The 24525-nt window shown below is 40.9% G+C and overlaps 1 protein-coding gene and 1 long non-coding RNA gene across 3 annotated transcripts; one reads left to right on the forward strand and one right to left on the reverse strand.

Moving 5' to 3' along the window:
* Window positions 1-1260: 1260 nt before the first annotated feature.
* On the forward strand, window positions 1261-7921 carry LOC107387524 (5-hydroxytryptamine receptor 3A). Of its 2 annotated transcripts, none has more exons than XM_054749319.2 (10): window positions 1261-1407; window positions 2182-2342; window positions 3008-3052; window positions 3148-3257; window positions 3976-4145; window positions 4583-4740; window positions 5978-6188; window positions 6269-6439; window positions 7141-7223; window positions 7311-7921. In XM_054749319.2, the coding sequence occupies exons 1-10, from the start codon at window positions 1368-1370 to the stop codon at window positions 7563-7565; spliced, it is 1404 nt and encodes a 467-aa protein (XP_054605294.2). In that variant the 5' UTR covers window positions 1261-1367; the 3' UTR covers window positions 7566-7921. The 2 variants fall into 2 exon arrangements, with proteins under 2 accessions (XP_054605294.2, XP_054605293.2); XM_054749318.2 differs by having other exon boundaries at window positions 1262-1407; window positions 7138-7223.
* Window positions 7922-20127: 12206 nt separating this feature from the next.
* LOC139063429 (uncharacterized) lies at window positions 20128-20875 on the reverse strand. The gene is made up of 3 exons (XR_011516788.1): window positions 20771-20875; window positions 20550-20611; window positions 20128-20476 (listed from the first exon to the last, which is right to left on the reverse strand). It is a non-coding gene; the product is annotated as an uncharacterized lncRNA (long non-coding RNA).
* Window positions 20876-24525: the final 3650 nt, after the last annotated feature.

Raw genomic sequence — 24525 nt, forward strand, 5'->3', positions numbered from 1 at the left:
AGACACAGGAATAAACTCACCACACAAGCTGCTACTTGTTTTTATTACTTCTACCTGAACCATGGTGGATATTGTTTTTAGGTGTTCTATGTGTGGTTAGACATCACCTTAAATATGTCAGTGATTTTTCAAAAAAATTCAGTTGAGTTTTCTATACTTTATTTGCTGTATTGTGTACACCTGTGTTCAGTGTTCATTCTCCTTCTAATATAGCTGATAGTTTGTTCAGCTCCCTAATTGTGCATCCATCCATCCATCCATCCATCCACCCATCCATCCATCCATCCATCCATCCACCCATCCATCCATTTTCCTCCACTTATCCGGGGAAGTTGGGATATCACATTTCAGACACTTTGAGAGGTCTTCACCAGAATCCATGAACAAGTAGACAGCACCATGGCGCATGGATATAATTGTCAGGAGTGTTGCCTGTGCAGTGTGCACAAGTGTCAGACAATGCAAACCCCATCCTGACCATCCGATGACCTGTATAAAGTACTCTGTGCAGAATTTTGTATTAAATTAATTGTAATTTGGGCTTCCTGGTCATTTATAAAGTTTTTAAACAGGTTGGAGACCAGAAATTTTGGTCAAAGCTGATTGATCCACCTTCCAGTTTTGCTGCCCTTCTCCAATTTCAGTTTGAAATTTAAAATTTTCCCCACTTGATATATGTTTTAATTCATATATATATATATATATATGAACTTTTCTTCTTTCTTCCTCTACAGCTGAGAACTAAAAGTTCTCCAGATAATGAGATTTTTAATGCTTTTTGATTTACTTTTACTAAAAAATTGTATGTAAAATTCAATAAACACATAGGAGACATTTAACTAATTAGCATAATTAACGGAGATCAATGCACTGACAAGTAAGTTCACTTTGTGAAGTGCTTTGAGACGACTCTTGTGAATTGATGCTATATAAATAAACTGAAACTGTAATCAGATTATTCAAAACACCCCTGATATATTATCAGAACATTTACAGATGTAAATTCAGAGTTAATTGAACACATTGTGAAAAATGTATTAATGCCTAACCTTATCCAAACCAAACAATAGACATTTATATTTAGAGGTTAGTGGAGCCAGTTTCCATTTCCTTTTTTCTGTAATTAAATCTGGACGTATTCTTGTGCATTTATCCAGGGCATGAGGGCGTAGCTCATTTGCAGATGGCTCTCAGACAAATGGGAATAAGAAAAAAAAAAGCCCTGACACATTTAGAATCCCTTTGCCCAACCCTTTTTCAGCTAACCATGTCATCATCATCATCACCACAAAAGACTTGTCAACAGCTTCAGTCAGCACTGAGAGGACACGGACACATATGTGTTAAAGAGAAAAGGTGCTGTAGTCATGATACCTGTTGGCTTCTTCCTGCTGCTCTTCATCTCAGGTAGGCTTCCATAACATTCAGCCGGTTACACAATTAACTCAGGATTAACAGTTAAAATTAATTTATTTAAGATTTACTGATTAAAAATGCCAGCTGGAACATTCTTACTTTCTAAGGTTTTAGGCTGAGTTTGGTTTTTTTCTTCCACAAGAACAAAAAGAATGAATTAATAAATAATCAAAAGATGTTGAAAGGCATGCAGAACATCTTGATAAAATAAAAATCAAAGAGTTCAGACGTAAAAAGTAAAATATGACCCTCAAAAATACAAAATTTCAGGACAAGATAGTTTTAAATACAGTTAAGCAAATCATATCTAATAATTATATATTCTTCACTATCCCAACTGGGAGTAGTTGTTTCCTTCTACAAAGTGACAGACTCTTTCAGCACAATATCTTATCTTGTAACAAACTAAAATAAAACCAGAATATCTGTTATGTTTGGTGAAATAACTATTCCTGAAACACACTGCTCATGGCTCCAAATAATTAGTGTACTATTGAAACAAAATCCTGTAATCCTGCTGATGTCCGTCTCATAATGGCCTCTCAATGACCACAATCAATCCCAATTACCGCCCATATTTGTGAGCTGCTTTTAATGGGCTCATCACAAATTTAGAAGCACTGGACACACAGCAAACAGGAAACAAATGCAATTATGTAATTAACATATCAATAGTTGGGAGTTTTAAAGAAAGCATTATTCTACAGTTCAAATAAAAATATTTTTTACCTGAATAATCCATGTGTGATACATCTTTTATAACAGGTGAAGTTTCGTCTGAGGAAATCTGCAGTTATCAGGATGTTTTGAACCATCTAAATCTGACCAGAAGCAATGAGCTCTACTCCATGAGTCGTCCAGTTAAAAACTACAAAAATCCCACTCAGGTTTCCCTGGAAGTTCTCCTTTATGCCATCCTAGATGTGGTGAGTAGTCACTGATTTGTTGTCTTTGAGTTATAAAATACTTTAAGGCACTGGAGTCAAATGCAACTTAAGTAAGCTTAAGTTACACCTATCTGCTGCCGGTCAAGGTCGCTGCCCCAAAAATAACAACAACAAAAAAAAGAAAGAGTCTATAGAATGATAGATGTTTTTTTCTTATCCCATTTGATATTTACCATGGATTTAACACATGCTGTCCGTTTGGTCTAAAGACACATTTTGTTGCAGAGAAAGTGCATATTTTCAACAGGAATCAAAAGTTACTTCAGGTTTTGTGTGAAAACATGTGGCGGACTATAACTATGTCAGTTAGTCAACAAACCAGACAAGGATAACAATGAGAAAAATAAGCTTTTGAAATTAATAAGCTTCACATTCTTCATCCAGGACAAAAGAAGGATCAGTAATGTGAAGAATACCAATATACATCTAGTCTAACATCTAGTTAGACACAGGAGCAGAAGCTAAATGATTGTGCTCTGCATGTCAGTCTAGCCACACCCCACTGGAATCTTAGGAGTCCTGACCAGTCTTGTGGCTTATTTGTGGAAGATACTACTACTACTACTACTACTACCACTACTACTACTACTACTACTAATAATAATAATAATAACAAAATCATGTTCTCTCCTCTAATTTTACAGGTTGAGAAGGACCAGAAGTTCATTCCTTACGTTTGGACTGTTGTAGTGAGTTCTACGAAACAAACTGTGACATTTAAATGAAACGTTTACTTTAAGCTGATATCTACTTTCCCCATAACCTTTTGTCTTTTTCCCTAAAGAGGTGGAATAATGAGTATATTTCCTGGGATCCAAATAACTTTTGTGGCATTGATAATATTTCCATTCCTACTGAAGTTTTGTGGCAACCAGACCTCACTATTGAGGAAATGTAAGTGTTATTGGATCAAATATGCTTTAAAAATCCACAAATAACCATTGTGTTTCAAATACATGATTGTTATTAGTAATTATTGTTTTTGTTATTCATTTTACAAGAAATGGGTCTTACATATAATGCAATATAGGATGTTTATTTATTTGCCACTAAAACATAATTCTGCACTCCCTCACATGTGTATGTTTTTATGCTACTTTTGTGTTGTGTAAAAATACCTCTCAAACAAGAGTGAAGGAAAAATTGAACAATGCTCATACATAAGTCAACATGAGGGAAAGTGGGTAGTGACCAAAAGTACAAGATTGCAGATACAAGCGGCCGAAATGAGTTTTCTCTGCAGAGTGGCTGGGCTCTCCCTTAGACATAGAGTGAGAAGCTCGGTCATCTGGGAGGGGCTCGGAGTAGATCCGCTGCTCCTCCACATCAAGAGGAGCCAGCTGAGGTGGCTCGGGCATCTGGTTAGGAGGCCTCCTGGACACCTCCCTGGTGAGGTTTTCTGGACACGTCCCCTGTAAGAGCTAGCCCAAGTGGCTGGGGAGAGGGAAGTCTAGGCCTCTCGATTTAGGCTGCTGCCCCCGCGACCCGACTCTGGATAAGAGGAAGAAAATGGATGGATGGATGGAGGGAAACAAATAATTTATTAAAATTAGAGACGAATGGGATTAGAATAAGGTCCTTAATCCCTGGTTGTGCTTGTGTTTTCCTGCAGGACAGAGAAGGACAAAGCTCCCCCGAGTCCTTATCTCACCCTCAACAACAAAGGAGACGTAGAAGTCCAGAACGATCAGGTGTTAGTCAGCACCTGTAGGATGCACACTTACAGATTTCCCTTTGACATTCAGAGCTGCAGCCTCACCTTCAAATCTGTCATACACACTGGTGAGAGCATCTAAATTAGCCTTCTGAGTTTGAGACAGTGAATAAAATGTGAAGAAGGAACACAAGTCCCTGTGTCAGTTTGATCTCACAAGCTGCAGCCGGACTTTCTTCATGGCTCAAGTTGTATTCAACTGGCAAAAACATCTTTAACCTACAGGATCTAGTACAGTCCCCATAACTGTCGAACAAGTCATTGGCATTTTTTTATTTTGCTCTGCAAGACGTTACAAATTCTAAAATAGAATGAAACACACATTTAGGACTGACTCTAAAGGTTTGCAGAGAAATTAGATCAGATTTTTTTAAAACTTTATAGTTTCAAGTCCAGTTGCTGTTATTTAGTATTGAGGTTGTGTTTTGTTTTGGTGTGGAACAAAGCAACTTTTCATCCTTTCTTTGTCTGGAGACCTTTTTACAGTGTTTTATTTCCTCTTCAGTCAAGGACATCAGGCTGCAGCCCAGTGATAACTCTTCAGAGGCCACGGAGTGGTCTCGTGAGCTGATGCGGACGCAGTATGAGTGGTTATTCATACACATGACGGTCACTGCCAGCAACGCCAGTGATTTAACAGAACAAGATGTTGTTATTTACACGGTATGTGGAATTAAATTCACAAGCACCCCCTGTTTTACAATGTTTTTTAAGTTACAGTAAAATACCAGCATCTGTGTTTGCTAAAACTCCACTGTAATAAACACAAAGGTTACATTTTGATTTCTTACACTCTTCAGGGCTGCGTCCATGTGTCGCTATGTTTATTTACTTCTTCTTATGTGTTCTGTTGCTTAATCATCTGTTTCCATCTCTCTCCTGTCTGTCCTTTGTCCATCTAGTGAAATCCTCCCTTATCTCCAATTTTTTTCAGTTTTCCTGGTCGCAAACTCGGTCACGTCACAAAGTCTGTTTTTGACAATTTGAGATTCAGTGACCATCATTGACAGTGCACTGAGTTGCTGTTGAGTGCACTGTCTGATATATATTAAATTTTAATTTGTGTAAATGGTTAGGGTAATGACCTTCAAAAATTACCTAACTAAATAAAAAAAAATGCACAGAGCCATAAACATGTGAAAAATATACTTTTTCAGGAGGACTTGCAGTGGTTTTTGAGACTCATCCTGCTTGTTCTGTATGAAACAATAAACACATTATCACTCCAAACAAACGCTTGGTCATTCACGCTCCAGGTCAGACACCAACACCGAAAGTGCCCTTTTTTGACATTGTTGTACTAATTTACCACATTTCACCACATCTGAACCTTGACATCTGAACCTCTTGTTACTTCTAACCTTCTACTTGCACCCAATCTAAACCCCAACCCTCTCGCTAGTTAGAACCTCCCCTCGCCTGGGCCCCAAACCAACAACATCTCAGTCCAGACGCGTGGGACAGAAACGCTTGGTCACTGTTGGGGAAGGTTAGAAATAGCAAGAGGGTTAAGGTTTGGATGGGGTCAAATGTGCGTGTTCAGTAGAGCGCCAACGAACATCCCATGGGGTCACTCTGATGCCACATTGGGATTTGCATTAGAATCAATGGGCACTTTTGGCTTTGTTGGCTGACAGAAGGTGAGTGACCAAGTGTTGGGAGTGAGAATGTGTTGTAACAATAGATTTACCAGCTTGAAAATTACAAAGCACATCAGCTTGTTACCAACAGTGGCCAAGTCCTCATATTTCATGTTCAGCAGAATCCCACATTTTTGTTTAATATGTGCATAAATGGTCTGACTAGGCGGTCAATGCTGTTAAATACTTTACCTGGTATCTCTCCAAACCACTGAGTTCTTAAACATGTTGCAGAATGACATGTATGTTTTTTTTCTCAGATCACCATGAAAAGGAGATCTGTGCTGTACATCGTCAACTTCCTGCTGCCTGTCCTCTTCTTCTTGAGTCTGGATTTGGCCTCCTTCATGATCTCTGATAGCTCCGGAGAAAAACTCAGCTTCAAAGTCACCGTTCTGCTCGCCATTACTGTGTTACAGCTCATTCTCAACGAAATTCTACCATCTTCCTCTAATAGGGTGCCACTCATCGGTAAATGAACATAATGATGTCAATGGTCTAAGATACTAAGCAGTCTTAGTTTATTGTGTTGTGCTGTATGCTTCTCCCAGCGGTCTACTGCATAGGTATTTTTGCTATGATGATGCTCAGCCTCCTGGAGACCATTCTGGTGATGTATCTGCTAGAGAAAAACTCCCAAGAATGTGAGACGGACACAAACCATTGTGTGGTTCAAGAATCAAATACAACAAGGAAAAGGAGGTTTCACTGCTGCCAGAAAGGTGAGAGTTAATTTTTAGTTCAGTTACAGAAAAGCTTCCATAATTTAAAAATATTTAATAAACAAAACATGATGGTAAATGTTTTCATTAAAGATGACACATACAAAATATATTCTTAGTAAAAAAAATTATATACGCATTAAAATTAAGTTGATTATCAATCCATGACTGAGTGGCAATAATGACATATTACTAATAACTTAGAAGCATATGATTATGGCAGCTGCTCCCTGATGGTTTATCTGCTGTTCCTGTAAAGTTTCTTAAGGTGGCAGCACAGACTAAGCATGACTGTCCACACTGAGTTCAATGTAAATTTTCAAAAGGTTTCCTCTTCATCAATTAATGAACTGTTAGAACTAAAACATGTTTACCTACTTTAGGATGATTCTACATAAACTACAGCCAATCCTGCAGTGTTACAAAAGTTTGAGATTTCCCATAATTTATTAAAAATAATATTAAAAATAAATACAACTGAGAGAAGCCAACACTTTAAATATGATTGTTATTCACTCTCAATGTTGGTTTATGCTGACGTTGTCTCTGGTTTGATTTGAAGAAAATTTGGTGCCTCTACTGCTTTCCTCAGGAACACTGGAGTGACTGCAACCAATCAGGCAATTACTATAAAAACTACCATTTTTGACATGGTTTTAAATCTAATATTAGTCTTTTCTGAAAAACATCCTTTTTAGAAGTTCATGAATGGGCTCAGGGTGGTTTAATCTACAACATGTCAGCTGGGGAAACTCCATCTGAGATGCTGCATGCTCCTAAAGAGGTTTGCATTTTTTTCCTCCTTGTTCATTGCAGACCCAGTGAGCTCAAACTGAAAGTTATAAACTTATATGTCAAACCACCTTTGCAGGACAACATCAAACATATGGATGAGTATTGCACCTTGGAGCAGATTTCAGAAGACCTGAGGCTGATGGAGAAAACCATGGCACGTCTCATCAAGGACAAAACAGAAGATAATGTTGGGTATTGGTCCAGAGTGGCCAAAAGAGTCGACAGAGTTTTCTTTTTTCTCTACATCACAATGGTTGGTCTGTTCTTGCTAGGAATGTTCTTTGAGTGGAACACAGCTGAAACAGAGTCATATCTGGATAGTTCATTTTAATGAAACTGTATTTATATTACACCAAAGATCACAGGAGAACTCATCTCAACCAGCTTTGCAGGAAAAAGTTAAAGCCATATTCACTTGAAGGAATTTAAATGTTTTCTTTCCAAATGACGTCATTATGGTATATGTCACATTTAAAAATGTCCATCACTAATCTTGTCCCTAGAAATATAAATATTTTTGCTGCTGCTGTGTTTACTTAACAAGTGAAAGGTACCAAAAACTTGTAATTTGAAAAAAAAAAAACATTTTAAATAAATTCAGCATGGATATTAAAGTTAAACTAATATGCATGGCAGTGTGTATAACACTAAATAATGAATGTGAATAAAAGGTCTGACATTGTTGCAGTGCTTTTCAGACATTCCATACATTCTTTGAAAAGCTTGAAAATATTACAGGTGCTACCAGTCCCTCTGACCCCACCTGCAGGTAAGGTGGGTTAAGTGTCTTGCCCAAGGATACAACAGCAGAATTCTCTGGGATTGATTCTACAACCCTCCAATTGTTGGACAACCTGCTCTACCTTATGAGCTAATGCTACCCCAGCAAATACGGTGGCCCAGAAGGTTAAAAAAATATAAAAGCCATAACACAAATTTATAAGTGGAAACACAATGTTCAACCTGAGCCTTTGGTTGGAGCAGGTCCCCATCCTGTGGAAGACCTCCTGTGTGGTCCCAGTTCCCAAAATATCACATCCCAGGCAGTGTTGTCTTTGGCAGACATCTCAGTTTTGGTCTTATGTGCCATTCCCATCTGTACCGGGTCGGCCCGGGCCGGGTAGCATAGGTTGTTTACATATCTGGGTGGCCTGGTATTTTTCCGGCCCAACCAAGGCTCATTCTCAGCCCTCTTCTCGAGAGGGTCTGCTTCAGGCCGACCAGGGCCAACACACCCACTGCTGACAGCAAATTCACACCTTCCATTAGAGCAAGCCTCTGATTGGTGGGTAGAATCAGCCCACATGGGCTTAAGACAAGGATGTGTGGAATCAACCGGTCCAGGCTGGGGCCGACTGGGCCGACCCGGTACAGATGGGAATGGCCCATTAGTCTTGATGACGAAAATGTATTTTAGTCTTAGTCAGATTTAGTCGACTAAAATTCACAAAGGTTTTAGTTGACACAGGTTTTTGTTTTGCATTTTACAAAACATCAAACAAAATATTATTCTCTAACAAATGAATGTATAGGTCAGACGTGTACTCTGAGCTACTGGAGTGAGTTTCATACCAACATAATTTATTTTATGGTTATGGGACAAAATCTCAGCTGCCCCAGATTTTATAGAACAATAATCCCTAGATTGGTATCATTTATTTTGACTTTACTGATAATCACATTAGTGTATATAATGTATTAATGCAGATCTGTGCATCATTCTGTAGATTTCCACTAATGAAAAATATGATTTCCCTTCCTTAACAGAATGAATTCTTAGGGAGCATACAGAGTATTCTACACAATATTTAAATAGAAATAAAGAAATGTGTTTGTTTAATTTATTATTTGAGTCATCAGACCTCCATCTTGTCTTTAAATGTATATTGTGGAAAAAAACACCTTCTTAAATGCAGTAATGTTTTTCCACAGACTGTAGTGTTGTGAGTTTTCACAGAACTGATATAAATAACCCAGTTCTGCTCCTGAGCATCAGCAGAGATGCTCATGAACATTTAGATGGGCTTAAACTGTTACGCTGTTGGGTTAAAAAGCAGGAATGTGACCCGTTATTAGGAACCAGGGAGCAGATAGGAGGCTGAGGAGCTGAACATGTGCTGACGGCCGATCACCGGATACACGGCAGCGTTTGAAGCTGATGGCAGCTCATTAACAAACATCCACAATTAAGATGCATTTTCATCTAATTTATCTACTGACAACTCAAAAAATAATCTGGTAAGTATAACTCACTCAACCTGGAGGTAAGTGGAGAAAATTTAGAAAGTTTACAAAACTATATTGACGGAGTTTTTCGTTATGGGTCCGAAGAAATCAGCAGCTGAGACTGAAACACCTGGGACCAAGAGGAGCCGTCTTCAGGACTCGCCTGAGGCCTCATCTCCCCGTAAGGACATATTAGAATTATTAGATTCTATAGATAAACGGCTTCTGGGATTTGAGGGGCGACTTCATCTGCTTGAGGTTCTACACGAGGAGTTTCAGAACCTCTGAACATCTTTGGAGTTCAACCAAGAGCACGTTGAGCAGCTCGCTGCTGAGAACGCGTCTCTGCGAGAGTCCGTTTCTTCCCTGGAAGAGGGAATGATGCGGATCACCCTGGACAACAAGATTCTGAAGGAGATGATTTTGGACCTTCAGGCCCGTAGCATGAGGGATAATTTGGTGTTCGCAGGCCTGCAGGAGCAGACGGGAGGGGCGGAGAACTGCGAGCAAACAATAAAAAAAGCTTTCTCCAGACCCAAATGAAGATACCCGAAGAAACGGTAAAAAACATCACCTTTCACCGGGTACATCGCCTTGGAGCTAAAAGAGTGGACAGCAGAAGACCTCGTCCCATCATGGCTAAATTTGAACATTTTAAGTAGAAGGATCTTGTTAAAAGTCACGGAAGAGAGCTCAAAGGAAAAGACTTCAGCGTAAATGACCAGTTCCCTAAGTAAATCCTGGACCGGCGCCGAGTCCTCTTTCCGCTGCGCAAAACGTTGATCCAAGATGGGAAGAGGGCTGTCATCTCGGTGGATAAGCTTTATGTGGACAATAAAATTTACAAGGAGCGAGGAGTGACAGACTGGCTGTATTAGCCCAACATCAGGTTAGACATTTATTATTCTTATCAGGATTCACTGGGTTTGAGCACGTCGGGATTAAACAGCTGCTAAATCTGTATTCTAGATGATATCACCTGTTCATCACCACCTCACACCCCATCACCTTTTCTTTTTAGTTCTTTCTTCTTCTTTAACCTGCATAATTCTTTCCTTTCCTCTCTTTACCTGCTTCTGTACCTTTACATCTGTATGGCACAACAGGACAACTTTCCAACACTGCGTCAGACTACACACACACACACACACACACACACACACACACACACACACACACACACACACACACACACACACACACACACACAATCACATCAGTAAAATTTATATTCGGCTGAGTCCAGATGAGCCAAGTAAGGTAAGGCAAGGAAACGCCATCAGAGGAGCCATCTACCCAGGCAGCATCAGGTTGTCCACAGCAACCATCGACATATTGGACAATGGGTTTCTGTAGACTCCAATAACACATTTTTGAGATAAATGGGAGGTGGCCACCACCGCCATTTTGACCGTGTCACAGGTTCCGTCAAGCCCAGACAATTCCACAAAAGGGAAGAGAGGTAGAGCTGAGGGTGGGGCTGTAAGGCTGGGATCAACTGACGACACCCGGTCGATAGCTACAAGCTAACTCAAAGCTAACCCAAAGCTAACGCAGAGGTGGGAGCTAAGCTAACAGAGGTAGCAACCTAGCTACAACCGGAGTTAACTGTGCACAACACCAGAGCTTCTGAGTCAGAGATACGCCGGGCTGACCGCTGGGTAAAACCGGGTGGAACACAGAGGTGTCTGAGAGCTCCACAAGCCAGCAGCCGCACAGCAGACAAGCGCGCAGCGATCTGAGATGTGCAGAGCTGCCGCTGGGGAGAACCGGGTGGAAAGGTTTCCATACCAACGCTCCACAAGCTGGCAGCCCGTGCAGCAGACAGAAGCTGCAATCAGACAGAGATACGCCGAGCTGCTGGGAGGGGAGAACCAGCCAGCAGCCCGCGCAGCTGACAGAAGCCGCAATCAGACAGAGGTGTGCTGAGCTGCGGGGAGGGGAGAACGGGTGGAAAACAGAGGTCTCCCGAGAGCTCCACAAGCCGATAGTCGGAACCCAGCTCCACCAACATGTTATATTTCAACCCATTTTCTAAAGTGCAGCATTATGTTAAATGCATTGGGTTTTACCCTATTACATTTTAATTTCATGGTTAAAGGGACTTTACGGAGTTTTGAATTGTTATGCTCGCGATTGCCCCCTCAGGCCAAAAGCGTAACGGCAGCTTCAATAGTAGGCTCGTGCACGAGGCACGCATGCTGTAAGTGCACACTCCTTAACGAAAATAAAAGCTGAGACAGTCCCGTGTGTGTGTGTGTGTGTGTGTGTGTGTGTGGTGGGGGTGGGGGGGCAGGGTGGCCCGGAGAACGGAGGACAGGAAAACGTGCAGCTAATTAATTAAATAATTTGGTTCTGTACCTTTCTCTTCAGCACAGCCGACAACGGTTTATGATGGGTCAGTCTCCCTGCAAGCTCAGATCATTCCCTTCCCTTGCTTGAAAAACTGTTCCAAAATGAAAGTTGAACCCACATCTTTTTTATCTGTGAATTCTATGCTGTTTAGCGAGTCTCAAATAAAAATTTGGGCATCTTACTGTAAAAAAATATGCCATTAATGTAAAAAATAAACTCTAAATAAACTATGTTCACATCCAGAATCAAACCCAGATCTTCCGCACAAGAGTCCGCCACCTCACTAGGTGAGCTATAGAACCAGTGACATCTTTTGTATCTGTAACATTTATATCCTTGATGACAGCTGAAACAACGTTCAAAGAACGGTTCGGAGTGAAAATGGCTATTTTGTTGCTAATTTGCAGGAAATATATAGTAAAGAGTAGTGAAGGGTCCTCAGAAATGTAGCTAGGTTGATCACTAGGCGTTAGGAACAGCGACAAAGTCGCTGAGTTGGCACTACCTCACTCTCTGCTGCTAAAGCTACTGATAGCAAATGCTACGGGCTATGCCTGAGCGTGAACGCGCATGAAGCAGCCTGCTTGACCCGAGCAGCTCAGCTCAACTCTCTTTTTCTGTGATTTTACAGAAAAACAGGCAATCACAGTAAAAATGCCAGGGCTAATTCTACAGGACCAGGGCATTGCAGGAGAATGTATGAAGAAGAAATTTATTATTTCTATACATGTTTTGGCTGTCAAACTTGCATAATGCCCCTTTAAACAGTACATGTTAAAATCTAAGCTCAGCTCGGCAGTGACCTAAAATACATGAATATAATTTTACTTACCGAAAAAATGAAGTGGAGATTCCTTGGACGCTCTATTAGTGCAATTAATGCCACAGCAAGTCATTTTGTCCAACAATTGCACAAATAATATCCAAAAAGGAATACACAAACACAGAGACTCAAAATCCCGGAACAGTTTCCAAGCCAGACCGAGGCTCTACTGAGGCCTTTCCACGGAGCTAGCTCTGTGGTCACGTGGGTCTGATGCTCATTAATTATACAGAATTTTAGGCTTTTAATACACTTAAACAGAAGAGTGAGAAAAAAATTCACCCCCCTCAGAGTTGTCATGAGTGTAAACTAGATCATTTAAACAAAAAACATGTTTTGGTACCAGGCTGTAAACATGTTTATTTCTGCTGTGAAATTGGTATTTTTAACATGGGAGTCAATGAGGATTTGCTCGCTTCTGACACCAGCCCCCAGCGGATGAGGGTGGAACTGCAATTTTTGGTACTTCTGGGATTGCTTGACAGCAACTAAAGCCTGAGTCATGCTTCTCCGTCTGCATCAGTGTGGAGACACGCAACGCCATTATCCGTCCTTGCGTAGGGCCCCGGCAGGCACGCAAGTGTGTACGGAGTCGAGCCCACTTTTTTAAACATCCGTCCGTCCGTCACACTCACACTCACACTGACACACACACACACACACACACACACACACACACACACACAAAGATATATATTAAATCCACAGCACAATATCATAATTTATGCGTCAAATAATACAACCACAAACACTGTTGGATCTTTATTATTATTATTTTTATTTACTTTTCTGTTATTTATTAACATACTATTTTATACATTTAGATACTTATTCCATCTTATTCACATGAAGGCGTCATATTTTAGCTACTCTCACACACATCTATGGGTGCACTAAAGTTTGTCTCATGGAACGTACATGGAACTGGCTCCATGGAGAAAAGAATAAAGATTTTTGATCAGCTAAAGAGAATGCAAGCAGACGTAATATTATTACAAGACACTCATAGATCTGCCACATCCGCAGATGAACTTAAAACACCTGAGTTTCCCAGCATGTTCTCTGCCTGCTATAACTCTAGGCAAAGAGGTGTAGCTATTTTAATACACAAAAACATCAATTTCACAGTACTGAACACAGTTTCGGATCCAGAAGGTAGATTTATAATGTTAAAAATATTTGTACAGAACAAAAGCTCATGTATTGTCAGCATATACTGTCCAAATATTGATGACCCTTCATTCTTTCATAATTTTTTCTCTGTACTCTCCGAACACTTGGACTGTCCACTTATACTTGGAGGCAATTTAAATTTTTGGATGAACTCTTTAACAGACAGGTTCAGTACAGCTGGGAATCAGCGCAATTGGCAATCCACTAACATAGTTAAACAGTACTTGAGTGATTATGAGCTTTGTGATGCATGATGATCTCTTCATCCTAACCGTAGAGAATATACTTTTTTTTCACACGTCCATCACGCTCATTCACGTTTGGATTATTTTCTAGTCAGCATTGTTGGCTGACATTTCAGACACTGAGATATACCCCATAGTTGTCAGCGACCATGCTCCGTTTTTTTTTTAACTCTGGTAAACAAGAAGACAATCCCACCAAGCAAAAACTGGAGGTTTTATACATCACTGCTTGAAGATGAAGGTTTTATAGAATTTTTTTTAAAAACGAGTGGGCTTTATATTTAGAACAGTGGTTCCCAAACTTAATTAGCCGCGCACCCCCTTCTATGTCCCGACCATGTCGACGCACCCCCCAGCCCCCACATCAGGGCATGGCTATATATATATATATACCGTAAATCCTCTAATATTAGCCTGTATTTAATTAACTGCCGGGTATCATATTTTGGCCGGTGTCGGAGTCGGCGGAGGTGAATAATGGCCGTTTTTTTTTATTGTGGCCGGGTGGAATATGGTAACAAGCAAGTACCACAGGGGGGTGGTTGTGTCATCCATCTCACTTTTGATTTGCCAGTGATAGACCGCGAGGGTTACTTTAACCATGGCAGGTGCGGAGACGAAGAGGAGGCGAAAATTTGATATCAAGTTTAAAGGGAACGTGCTGATTATGCTGCAGAATACTCTGGGGAGCAATAGGGGTTGTATGAACTAGTCGACTAGTGGACATCACTGCTCTATACTGACTTTTTATGCCTGTCATCGACTAGTCACTATCACGTGATAATGACCGGCAAGATGCAGTCCTCGGAAAAGACAGCAGAGTGCTGTCAGCTGGTGACAAGCTCCTGCGCGTCGGGAGGCAACACGCTGAGCCAGAGCGTCGGTACTGACACCCGCCGTAAAACTGACATTTAACCAAATTGTGACATTTACCCTCTTGCAATTTAACCTTCCCCTCACCCCCATCCTAACCTTAACCAGCTTGCGCATGCAAAGCTCTGATTGTTGACGCGCTCCAGACATCTGCGTCCTGAGCACGGCCACAGTAACATTATCAAATTAGGTGTCGCCACCTCAAAAACTAATTTAACACACGACTGTTTATGTCGGCTCATTTCCTTTTATGCTTTCTGTCTTTTATTTGTGCCTGATGCTTTTCGCTGCTGTGGAGCGGGGCGCATCACCTGTTTTGTCCTCCGGTGACGCACCACATCGGTGCGACCGGCGCGCAGCGCGCACCCCGCTGTTTTTGTGTTCGGTAGATCTTTTAGAACTGCAGTTCAAAGGTAACTCATAAGGTGAATATATAAGAAACCAGGTAGCAGCTTTTCTTTAGGATTGAGAGGAGATGCAGGGAGATAATAAACAGAGACAGGACAGAAAAATAGTCAAATAAAAACAAGTTAGTTTTTGTACCTGGTGGTTGCAACAAACAGACACCATTGAAGGTAATCAGAAGTGAGGAACAGAAAATGAAATAATTATTTTAATGTTTAGAGCAGCAGGAACTCTGAGAGGCTGCAGGCGCATCAGTGAGTTTGCGGCCGCTGCACAGGGGGAGGGGGGAGAGGGCTGAAGCCGAAACTACCGTTGTTAAAAGAAATGTGTTTAACTTTGAAAATGTGGGCGCAATTTTAATTGTCAAAAACTCCAGCGAACCAACCGAACTCAAATAGAAATTGAGGCTTGCCTCTAATTCTGGCCCTCCTTCCAATAAAGGCCTGGAGCTTGGTGAGCTTGAGTAAAATACAGGCCCGGGCCTGTATTAGTGGATTTACAGTATATATTTCTTCATCAAGTTGACACAGTGATAACTGGATCTTGTTGTATTGTTGTTGTGTCCCATTTTTATTTATTTATTTTTTCTTCTCTCTTTCTGCAGGTCTAGAAGCAGACTCTTGTTCATTATTGTTTATTTTTGTGAAACGCCATTCTCCAGGCAACAATAAAAGCCTGTATCGATATGGGTACATGTTTCTGTACCATTGTGATGGAGAACTATAAGCTAAGTTTAAGGGCCGTTGATCCACCACTCACTTGTGAACAAAACACAGTATTTAAACTCTTGTGCTTGAGGCAAAGGCTCAATTGAAACCTTTGCCCCTTTTCTGGTCAGAAACCAAGGCAACAGGTTAAGAGCTGGTTTTGATCCTGCCCACAGCTGAAGAAACAAACAAAATTGTAAAAACAGAAATGAGAGCTTAAGGTTCACAAACTAAAATGTCTGTAGTTAAAGGAGCACATTTCTGAAATAGATGAGTAAAAATCATTTCCTGGCTTACTTGGACATTTCTAATTCCATCTGTTTTCTCGGACGGAGCTAGTGCATTCATTTCTGATTTCTTGTTTTGCTAAAAAATGAAAATGTGCTCTTCTAAAAGCTTTACTTGCCCACATCCTGGTTGTAGAAGTGCAAATGAGGAAATTTGTGGTTTTCTAAATGCATGTGGTTTGTCATCCAACTCTGCAGCAGAAAAGCAAAGCACTGTCACATTAGGATTAAAAACATGCTCATTTTGAATAATAGTATTTTTAAACGATGGACTCAAGTGCGATTTGTAGTGAATTTATATGAATTATTCATTTAAGACATAAATTTCTTTGCTACTTTTGTTTTAAGAGTGTTTAGATTCTTGCCACATCAATGGATGTTTGACCTTTGATATATATATAATTATCAGCTTGTTCTGCAGGAACTGTAAGCTATATCAGCTTCGCAGGTGCTAAAAGATTTTGACGGCGTGTCAAAAGCTTTGATGGGTTAGAGAGGTTTTGCTTCAGATGGCCGTCTGAAGCTTTCTCAAGAACTGATGAATCACCAGAGTGGTCCAGTTTTAATGTTCTCATGTTATGATTTGTGTAGCCAACCAGAGGTTGACAAGTTGAGGAATATTACCAAGGCAACCTCAGAAACACGCCTTCCTTGATACCGATGCACTGATCTGGGGTAAAGGACTATCTATGTGTCGTGTTTGTCTTAACTTTACTTTATCCTTGTGTGAGCGCAAATGGTGATGACCTTGTCATATCAACATACTGAAACATATATAAACCTTTCAATGTAATCATGACATTCATTTCAAAATTCAATCACTCAAGCACAGATTAATGAAAGCATTTCTTTATATTATAATTATAAGTAGCAATAAACAAACGTTTATTTAATGATTATCTAACTTATAAGTTTTAAAAGTTCATATTTAATTGAAGAAATTATTCTTTGATTTAGCAACTAATCCGAGCTGCTAATGTTCCTTATTCGGAGTCATGAAGAATCCTGTAAGACGATAAGGGAAGCTTGGACCTTGAGAAGAGAACATCATTTTTGACAATACGTTATCACGTGTTCAGAGCTGCAGAGAGGCTCTGAGCTCCAGCTGATGGGATGAAGGCAGGCCGATTTAAAGGGAACATGCAGTCTCGTGTCTCCATTTTCACCAGATGTTGAATGGTCAAACTGTACCTAAAAACTGACCATTGCTGGATATTACAATCTCTAATAAAAATGTTGGGAAACCTACACAAGTCACAGTTTATTTCTTATGAACTAACAGTAATAATGTCTAGTGCTGATATGGCCATATTAACAAGCTGTTGTAATGCATGTTCATGTAAGTAGTTGGCTTCAGGCAACAGAGAGAAAGTTGTTTTGTCTTTTATTTGATCTTATCTTTTTTCCATGTGCACTATTTCTGTATACATTTCTCTATCCTTTGAGGCAATTACTATAAAATTACAGTCATGTTATTAGTAATCATTATTGAGTCCTCTGAATGATGTAAAAGGACCTCATACATAAACAGAACAAATAATTACTGCAACATATTTATGCACCATTAAATACCATGCCCAGAAGTGAAAATGTATTTTATTTGTACCAAGTATCTGACATCGTAAAGAAAACTTGGCTCATAAATGTTAACTATCCCGAGCTCACGGCTGGTGTAGCATCCTTGGCAATTTAATTGTTTGCTGGACTTGGTAGAAAGTTTTGTTGAGTTCATGAAAGCTGAGATTACATTATTTTTTATCCAGACCTTCCAAAACCCATGAAATCTTATTTTCCCTTATCTGGGAGTCCTTGAAGGCTCATCTGAGGGTGAAATAATTTCTTACTGTGCAGATAAGAGACAGAAGAGGGAGGAGCAGCTGAAATCATTGACGGAAGAGATGACGGTGCCCCTCACCGACTGAGTAAGAAATGCATAATGCTCCAAACAGAATTTAACATCTTATCTACTCAACAGAACGAACACCCATTCTCTAAATCACGCTGTGAATATTATGAACATGAGCAAGACGTCTGTTCGCACATCAGCTGCATCAGATATCAGCCTCAGAACGTTCCACAATTATTGACAATCAAGGAATCAGGTGTTTGGACAATGAGACAATCACTTGCGTTTTGGTCGATTTTAACCCTCGCTGTATTCATCTGACTCCTCTATGGCAGATAATTTGGAGGCTTTTTTCAACAGTATAGCCACCTCTTCTGTGAGTAGGGATCTTTTTGAGGATCTTGAAATTGATATTTTGGTGAATGAGATTGTTTTTGTGATCAGCAGCAAATCTGGACCAGACGGCTTTCCGGCTGAGTTCTGGGCTTTTGAAAAAGGATAAACAAGCATTATGCTGCAGCTCTTACAGACAGGAATCTGAGATTGCTGTTGTTGGGTAATTTTATTTAGTCAATCCAGGATTACCTCAAAGAAAGTCCAACACACACAAGGGGGTTAAAGATTTAAGGTTTTAGTTTATCAATACCGATAACCAATCACCAATAATCAACAACCAGACTTTGCAAAACAGGATAGAAAGAAGATACACACCAGTGGCTTTCTGTTCGGTCTCTCGATGAGCAGATGCCCGCAAAAAGGTTTTATTCAAAAGTACATAGCACACACACATTAAAGATAAACACACCCACCCCCCTCACAGAAAGCAAACTTTCCCAGGTTCTTGGTATAACAGAGAAACGAGGACTTCACTAGGGAGCTTTTGTGATAACAGAACTGCAGACTTACAAGGTTGAACCTCCCTGCCGGAGGCACAGAATAATAACAAAATATGAACATGGAATGAACCTTGCCCTGCGATGGACTGGCTCTCTGTCCAGGGTGTACCCCACCTAATTGCCCGTTGACTGCTGGAGATAGGCACCAGCCCCCCCGCGACCCTACGTGGACTAAGCGGGTTCAGAAGATGGATGGAATGAACCTTTGTTTGAATTAAAAAACACCAGATGGTAACCAAACAAATCATTTCCGTACACCCAATACTGTATTTATCCAACAACTGTTTCTGCCTTAATCAACTCATGTCTAGACTTCAGTAACTCTGTCTAATTTGACGTAGGTTAGAGGGCTGTAGCTCGGCAACAGCTTGTTCAGAATGCTGCAATGAGATTCTTGGAGGGCAAGTGAAAACATGAACAGGTGACACTAATCCTGGCTGCTCTACAATGGCTTTTGATCCCCGGACTTGGGTGAAGATGAGAGGAAGATAGGGTCTTCTTCAGAGTGGGTCCAAAACTATGGAATGAACTTCGCTTATTTGTAAGGCACTCGGGCACATCAGTAGCAGTTTTTAAAATGAGGCAGAAGATTTACTCATAATCTGGATTTTATGTCTGTGGGTTAGCGGTTGCTGTTATAACATAATATATAATATACTGTTACATAATTATTAAGGGAAAATAAAAATGTTCCAACCAAGCAATGCCATGTGGACAGCCCGATTACCCAAATTTGCTAAGGTCATAGTTTCAAAAGATGCAAGACCACTGATGGACATATATTAAAACAGATCATTTTACTCACAATTAATAAAACTGTCATTAAAAACACTAAGGCCCCAGGCAATGAGATACATAAAACCGCTGTGGTTGAACAGGTGGATTGGGAGCTGTCATCAGCTTATTCTAAAGGGAAAACATGCGAAAGACATTGAATATAATAAAGAAAATAAGCAACAAAATTCTGCACAGGAAATTTAATTCAGAAAATCACACATATGTGTCACGAACAGAACTCAGAAGACCCGTGAAGACGCCAACACAGTAAAAATATATTAAAAAAATATTTTATTTTAAGCAGAGTCACCAGGAGGGCGAGGCTGGAGACAGAGTCGGCAGGCAGAATACAAGGCAGGGGTCAGGCAAAGAACGAGGTCCGGAGGCAGAGATCAGGCAGGGTGAATTGCTGGAGAATACTTCACTGGCAGTGCTGTAATAATCTGGCAGAGACTGGATAGGTGGATGGTTCTTTTATAGTGGGGAAGCAGGTGTGTGACATGAGCTGAGGAGTCAGGAGCAGGTGAAGTGGATGAAGCTGATGACAGGAACAGGTGAGAAGAATAGAGTTGATTGTGGTTGCCAGGGAAACAGGGCTCGTCAGGAGCTTGGTGAAGGGACCAGGTGAGCTAAATGAAGGTGAAATGAGGGTGAAGGATGGGAGTCATGACAATATGCACCAGACTGAAACCCAGCCCTCACCTTTGTCACCACTGAGGTGGGCAGTTATGTTCTCCACGCTGTTCAAGCAATGAAATCAGTATCTGTCACCAAAGGGAAGCAGACCAACAGGTATCAGATTGAAGCTGTGCAGCACCAGCACTCTTGACAGTGAGCCAGTGAACCCAGCATTAAAACAGAAACAGGTGTGACACCCAGCAACCGACCACGCCCACCTACCACAGGCTAAACACAGCACTTACGATCCTGGATGATCATCAGTCCAGGCATCACAGCCACAAGCAATCCACAGAGCAGAGGAGCAAAGACACAGAGCTAGCAATCCATCTCTATTTATCCCAACTGCTCTGCACTTCAATCAGATGCCCAACGTGCAGCACCTGGCACACATAGTGGGGAGGATGAAACACTGTCTCACCACACTAGTAACTGTTACTTTGTTGGTTTAATTTTGTCCGTTGGTTTCTCTGTTTTTCTTCTCTTTTTGTACAGCACTTGGTGACATGACTCATGTCTGTGAGGTGCTCTACAAATGAAGGCTGAGTTGAGACTGGTGTTGCATTAAATGTGGATGTCAAAATTCTTGTCTCAGCTTTTTGAGACATTGCTCCCTATAGTATGGTATAGACCAGACAAGTTTGCTTAATATGTTGTGACTACCTCTTTGAGACTTTGGCAATGTTTAAATTTGGACCCACATTTATATCCTGGATAAAATTGCTATATTGCTCTGTCTAAACCAATGATACTGTTTCAGGAATGCCCACTATCGCCCCTCCTATTTGCATTTGCTATTGAGCCTTTAGCTATTGTCATACGAAGAACCCAGATATCAGTTGCATCTTGCATCTAGGATCTACACATAAAGTTTTGCTTCTGGGTTTATTTGATCCGACCTGTGGCTATAAGATTAGCATAAAGAGGATTTAAATGATCCAGGTAACTCTTTTGAAGGGACAGCTCACAGACTCTCATCCACCAGTATACGACGAGTATACCACCAGGATATCACCAGGATATTGGATTAGGGAAATTATGTCCTGCAAATCAAGTTCCCTCTGGGATTAATAAAGTATTTTTGAACTGAACTGAATTGAATGTATCCTATTCACTTGGAGAATAGATGGTGAAACTCTGGGATTTTAAATACCTGGCAGATTTACGGTCACTTAATGGTTGGTTTGTGCTTGATGCGTCCGCGAGGTTTGCACCGCTCCGCGCGGCAAACTTGCGTCATTTTAACAACAACGCCCCTCCACCGCGCCTCCGCATGGCCCAAACATTCCGCACCGCGCACCTAGGAAATTTTCTAACCACGCGGACGGTAGGACGTGGAAAAACATGGCGGACTGGCAAGAACTAGTGTGGCAGAGGTTCGTAAATACAGGCATTTGTATGATTCAGCTCTCAAAGATCACCGTGATCAACATGTTGTTAATAATTCTTGGAGAAATAGCTCGCACTGTCAGAAAAGACGAGGACGCTGTTAAAAATGCTGGAATGCCATGTTGTAAACAACAGTCATTTCTACTTCTACTATGGTGTAGTGTTGGATGCATGCCGTAGAGCTCCATGCTGCCCCGTTCAATTTGGGAGAATATTGGCTCACCGCAGAGACAAGCCGCATGAACCATAAACGCTGCGAGTTGTGAAGCGCGTTCCATCCGCGAGCCGCATCACCAAGCGGAAAGTGAATTCGTCAAGCATAAACCAAGCTTTAGAGTCATGGAGCTGAAGGCTGTTGTGGTTTAGCATCCGGGAAACAACAGAGAATGTCTTAGCAAGTAGAAGCTAACCATTAGCATAAGCAACCCCACCAAGGCACATAAGTCCTTCAGGCTTGTGTTATTTGAGCAGTTATTTGGTAACCGGAGGCTAGAAGTCCAAATATCAGGAAATAAGTCTCCAAAACCGGTCGTCTGCTGCCACTGATTTCTGCGTCGTCAAACAGGAGCATCTGAGTTTTTCCCCCAGAGCACGACTTACAAGGCTAGACAAGAGACCACTGCAAATGTATTTAAATATGGGTAAAATTGATCTTTAATGGCTTTAATGACTGAAGATTGATCGTGTACTTCTCCTCAAACCAATAAAACATGCACGTCGACGGCTGGTGGATTTACTCCAAGTTGTTGTATTCTCGTTGGAGGATCGAGCACACTGCATAAATGATCAGCCTCCTCCTATCTGGTCAGAGAACCTAACAGTGGCGGCTGGTGAAAAATATTTTTGGTGGGGCTGTGCTATTTTTTTTTAAACAAACTTGTGCTTTCTGAGCTTTGTGCACAGCTTCACTATTTCCTGAATTATGCACAGCTCTTTTATTTCCTGTCTTACATCATTGGACAAACTGATTAATCCAGGTGTGTCTGACTATTGGCAAACTGCCTTGCGGACCAAGGTTGAAAAATACTGCATTAAATTGCACATAAAATAACATGACCATAAATGGTAAATAGGCAATGCAAGAGGCAAGTAACAAAAACATTTTGTTTAATTTCAACATTTGAGTGAACACGAAAAATTATGAGCAGGTCACTGTTACAGTAATGGTAGTAAACACTACTTAGACAAAATGCCAGAAATTTACACTGTTAGGACTTATGGAAAGTGGAAACACTTTCATAGGAAATAATGTCATCAGTATCCTCTTACAAATGTCATATTTCCCACTTCCCAAGCTGGGAAATTTGTTTGCTGCAGCAGAAGTGTAACAAGTAAAATGGAATCAGATTGATGTATGTACAAATTTACTTGAAATACACATTTACATGATTAAATATGTATAATAGGTATGTGTGTTGAAATTAGTTTTTACAGTTATTGCACATTAAACAATGTACATGTTATTAAGCAAATGTCCCGGTTTGTGGGACAACCAAGGATTTCTGATTCTGATTGTCTTGTTTACAAAAATGTAATGTACAGCTTACCTCTGCACCCAGCTGCTGTTCTCCCTGTCCAAACGTCCTCCGTTTCTTTGTTGGCTGCTGCACTGATGCGCTGCATTCCTCAGTCAGAGAATGAATGGAGTCCCCAATGAGACACAAGTTCCACATCCACCTTCTGTGGATCCCAGCCGTTTTGAATAACAAACACAGAAAGCAAAATAACGCATTAGCGTGATTGCATCCAGCTAGCCACTGCTTCCTGGTGTACCAATTTTGGTAGAAGCGTTGTGTGTACAGTTGACCCTTCTCCTTGTCCTGCTGGCTTATCTTTACGTCGGGCTGATCTGGTCCAAGCTCTTTGACATTAAGTTTTTCCACCATAGTTCTCCTCTCAAACGGATACTGGAGAAGAGACCGAACTGAATTCAGTGGCTGTTGAGATCCAGTATCCATGTTGTAGGCACACTGGCGTCCATGTCTACGTCTGCGTCACGACCGTCACGAGTCATGACCAAAAACGTGCTGGAGTCGAGACTCTCCGAGTTTTACCGAACACCAACGAAAGCCTTGGCGGTAGCTCTATCGCCCATCATGCTTCTGAAACGTTCTGAAACAACGTCGACGCTGATTGGATACACTCCCATTCCTACCCTTTGATTTTCTTGTCAGCAATTGGACAACCGGTCCCGTCTTGTTTGGGCGATTGAAAAACAGCACACAGCCTCCACCGCTCGGCAGAGACCGGCAGAGATCGGCAGAGACCGGCAGAGATTGGCAGAGACCGGCAGAGACCGATATATATATATATATATATATGATTTATTTTTGTTACAAAACACACAATTAACTTAGAATATGTGATTATTGTTAATTTTATTTATTTATTTTTTTAAATAAAAATTAAAAACACAGGGGAAACTGGGAGGGCGGCGCCCTATCACCCTCTACTGGCCAGCCGCCACTGGAACCTAATACAGAGCCGTACCAGCAACAACTACGGTCGAGGCACACACAAACCCACACACACATACTCACAGAGAGAGAGAGAGAGAGAGAGAGAGAGAGAGAGAGAGAGACATGTTTTATTCATGACTCTCACACTACTA

Source organism: Nothobranchius furzeri, chromosome 16, assembly GCF_043380555.1.
Source record: "Nothobranchius furzeri strain GRZ-AD chromosome 16, NfurGRZ-RIMD1, whole genome shotgun sequence".
Lineage (NCBI taxonomy): Eukaryota > Metazoa > Chordata > Actinopteri > Cyprinodontiformes > Nothobranchiidae > Nothobranchius > Nothobranchius furzeri.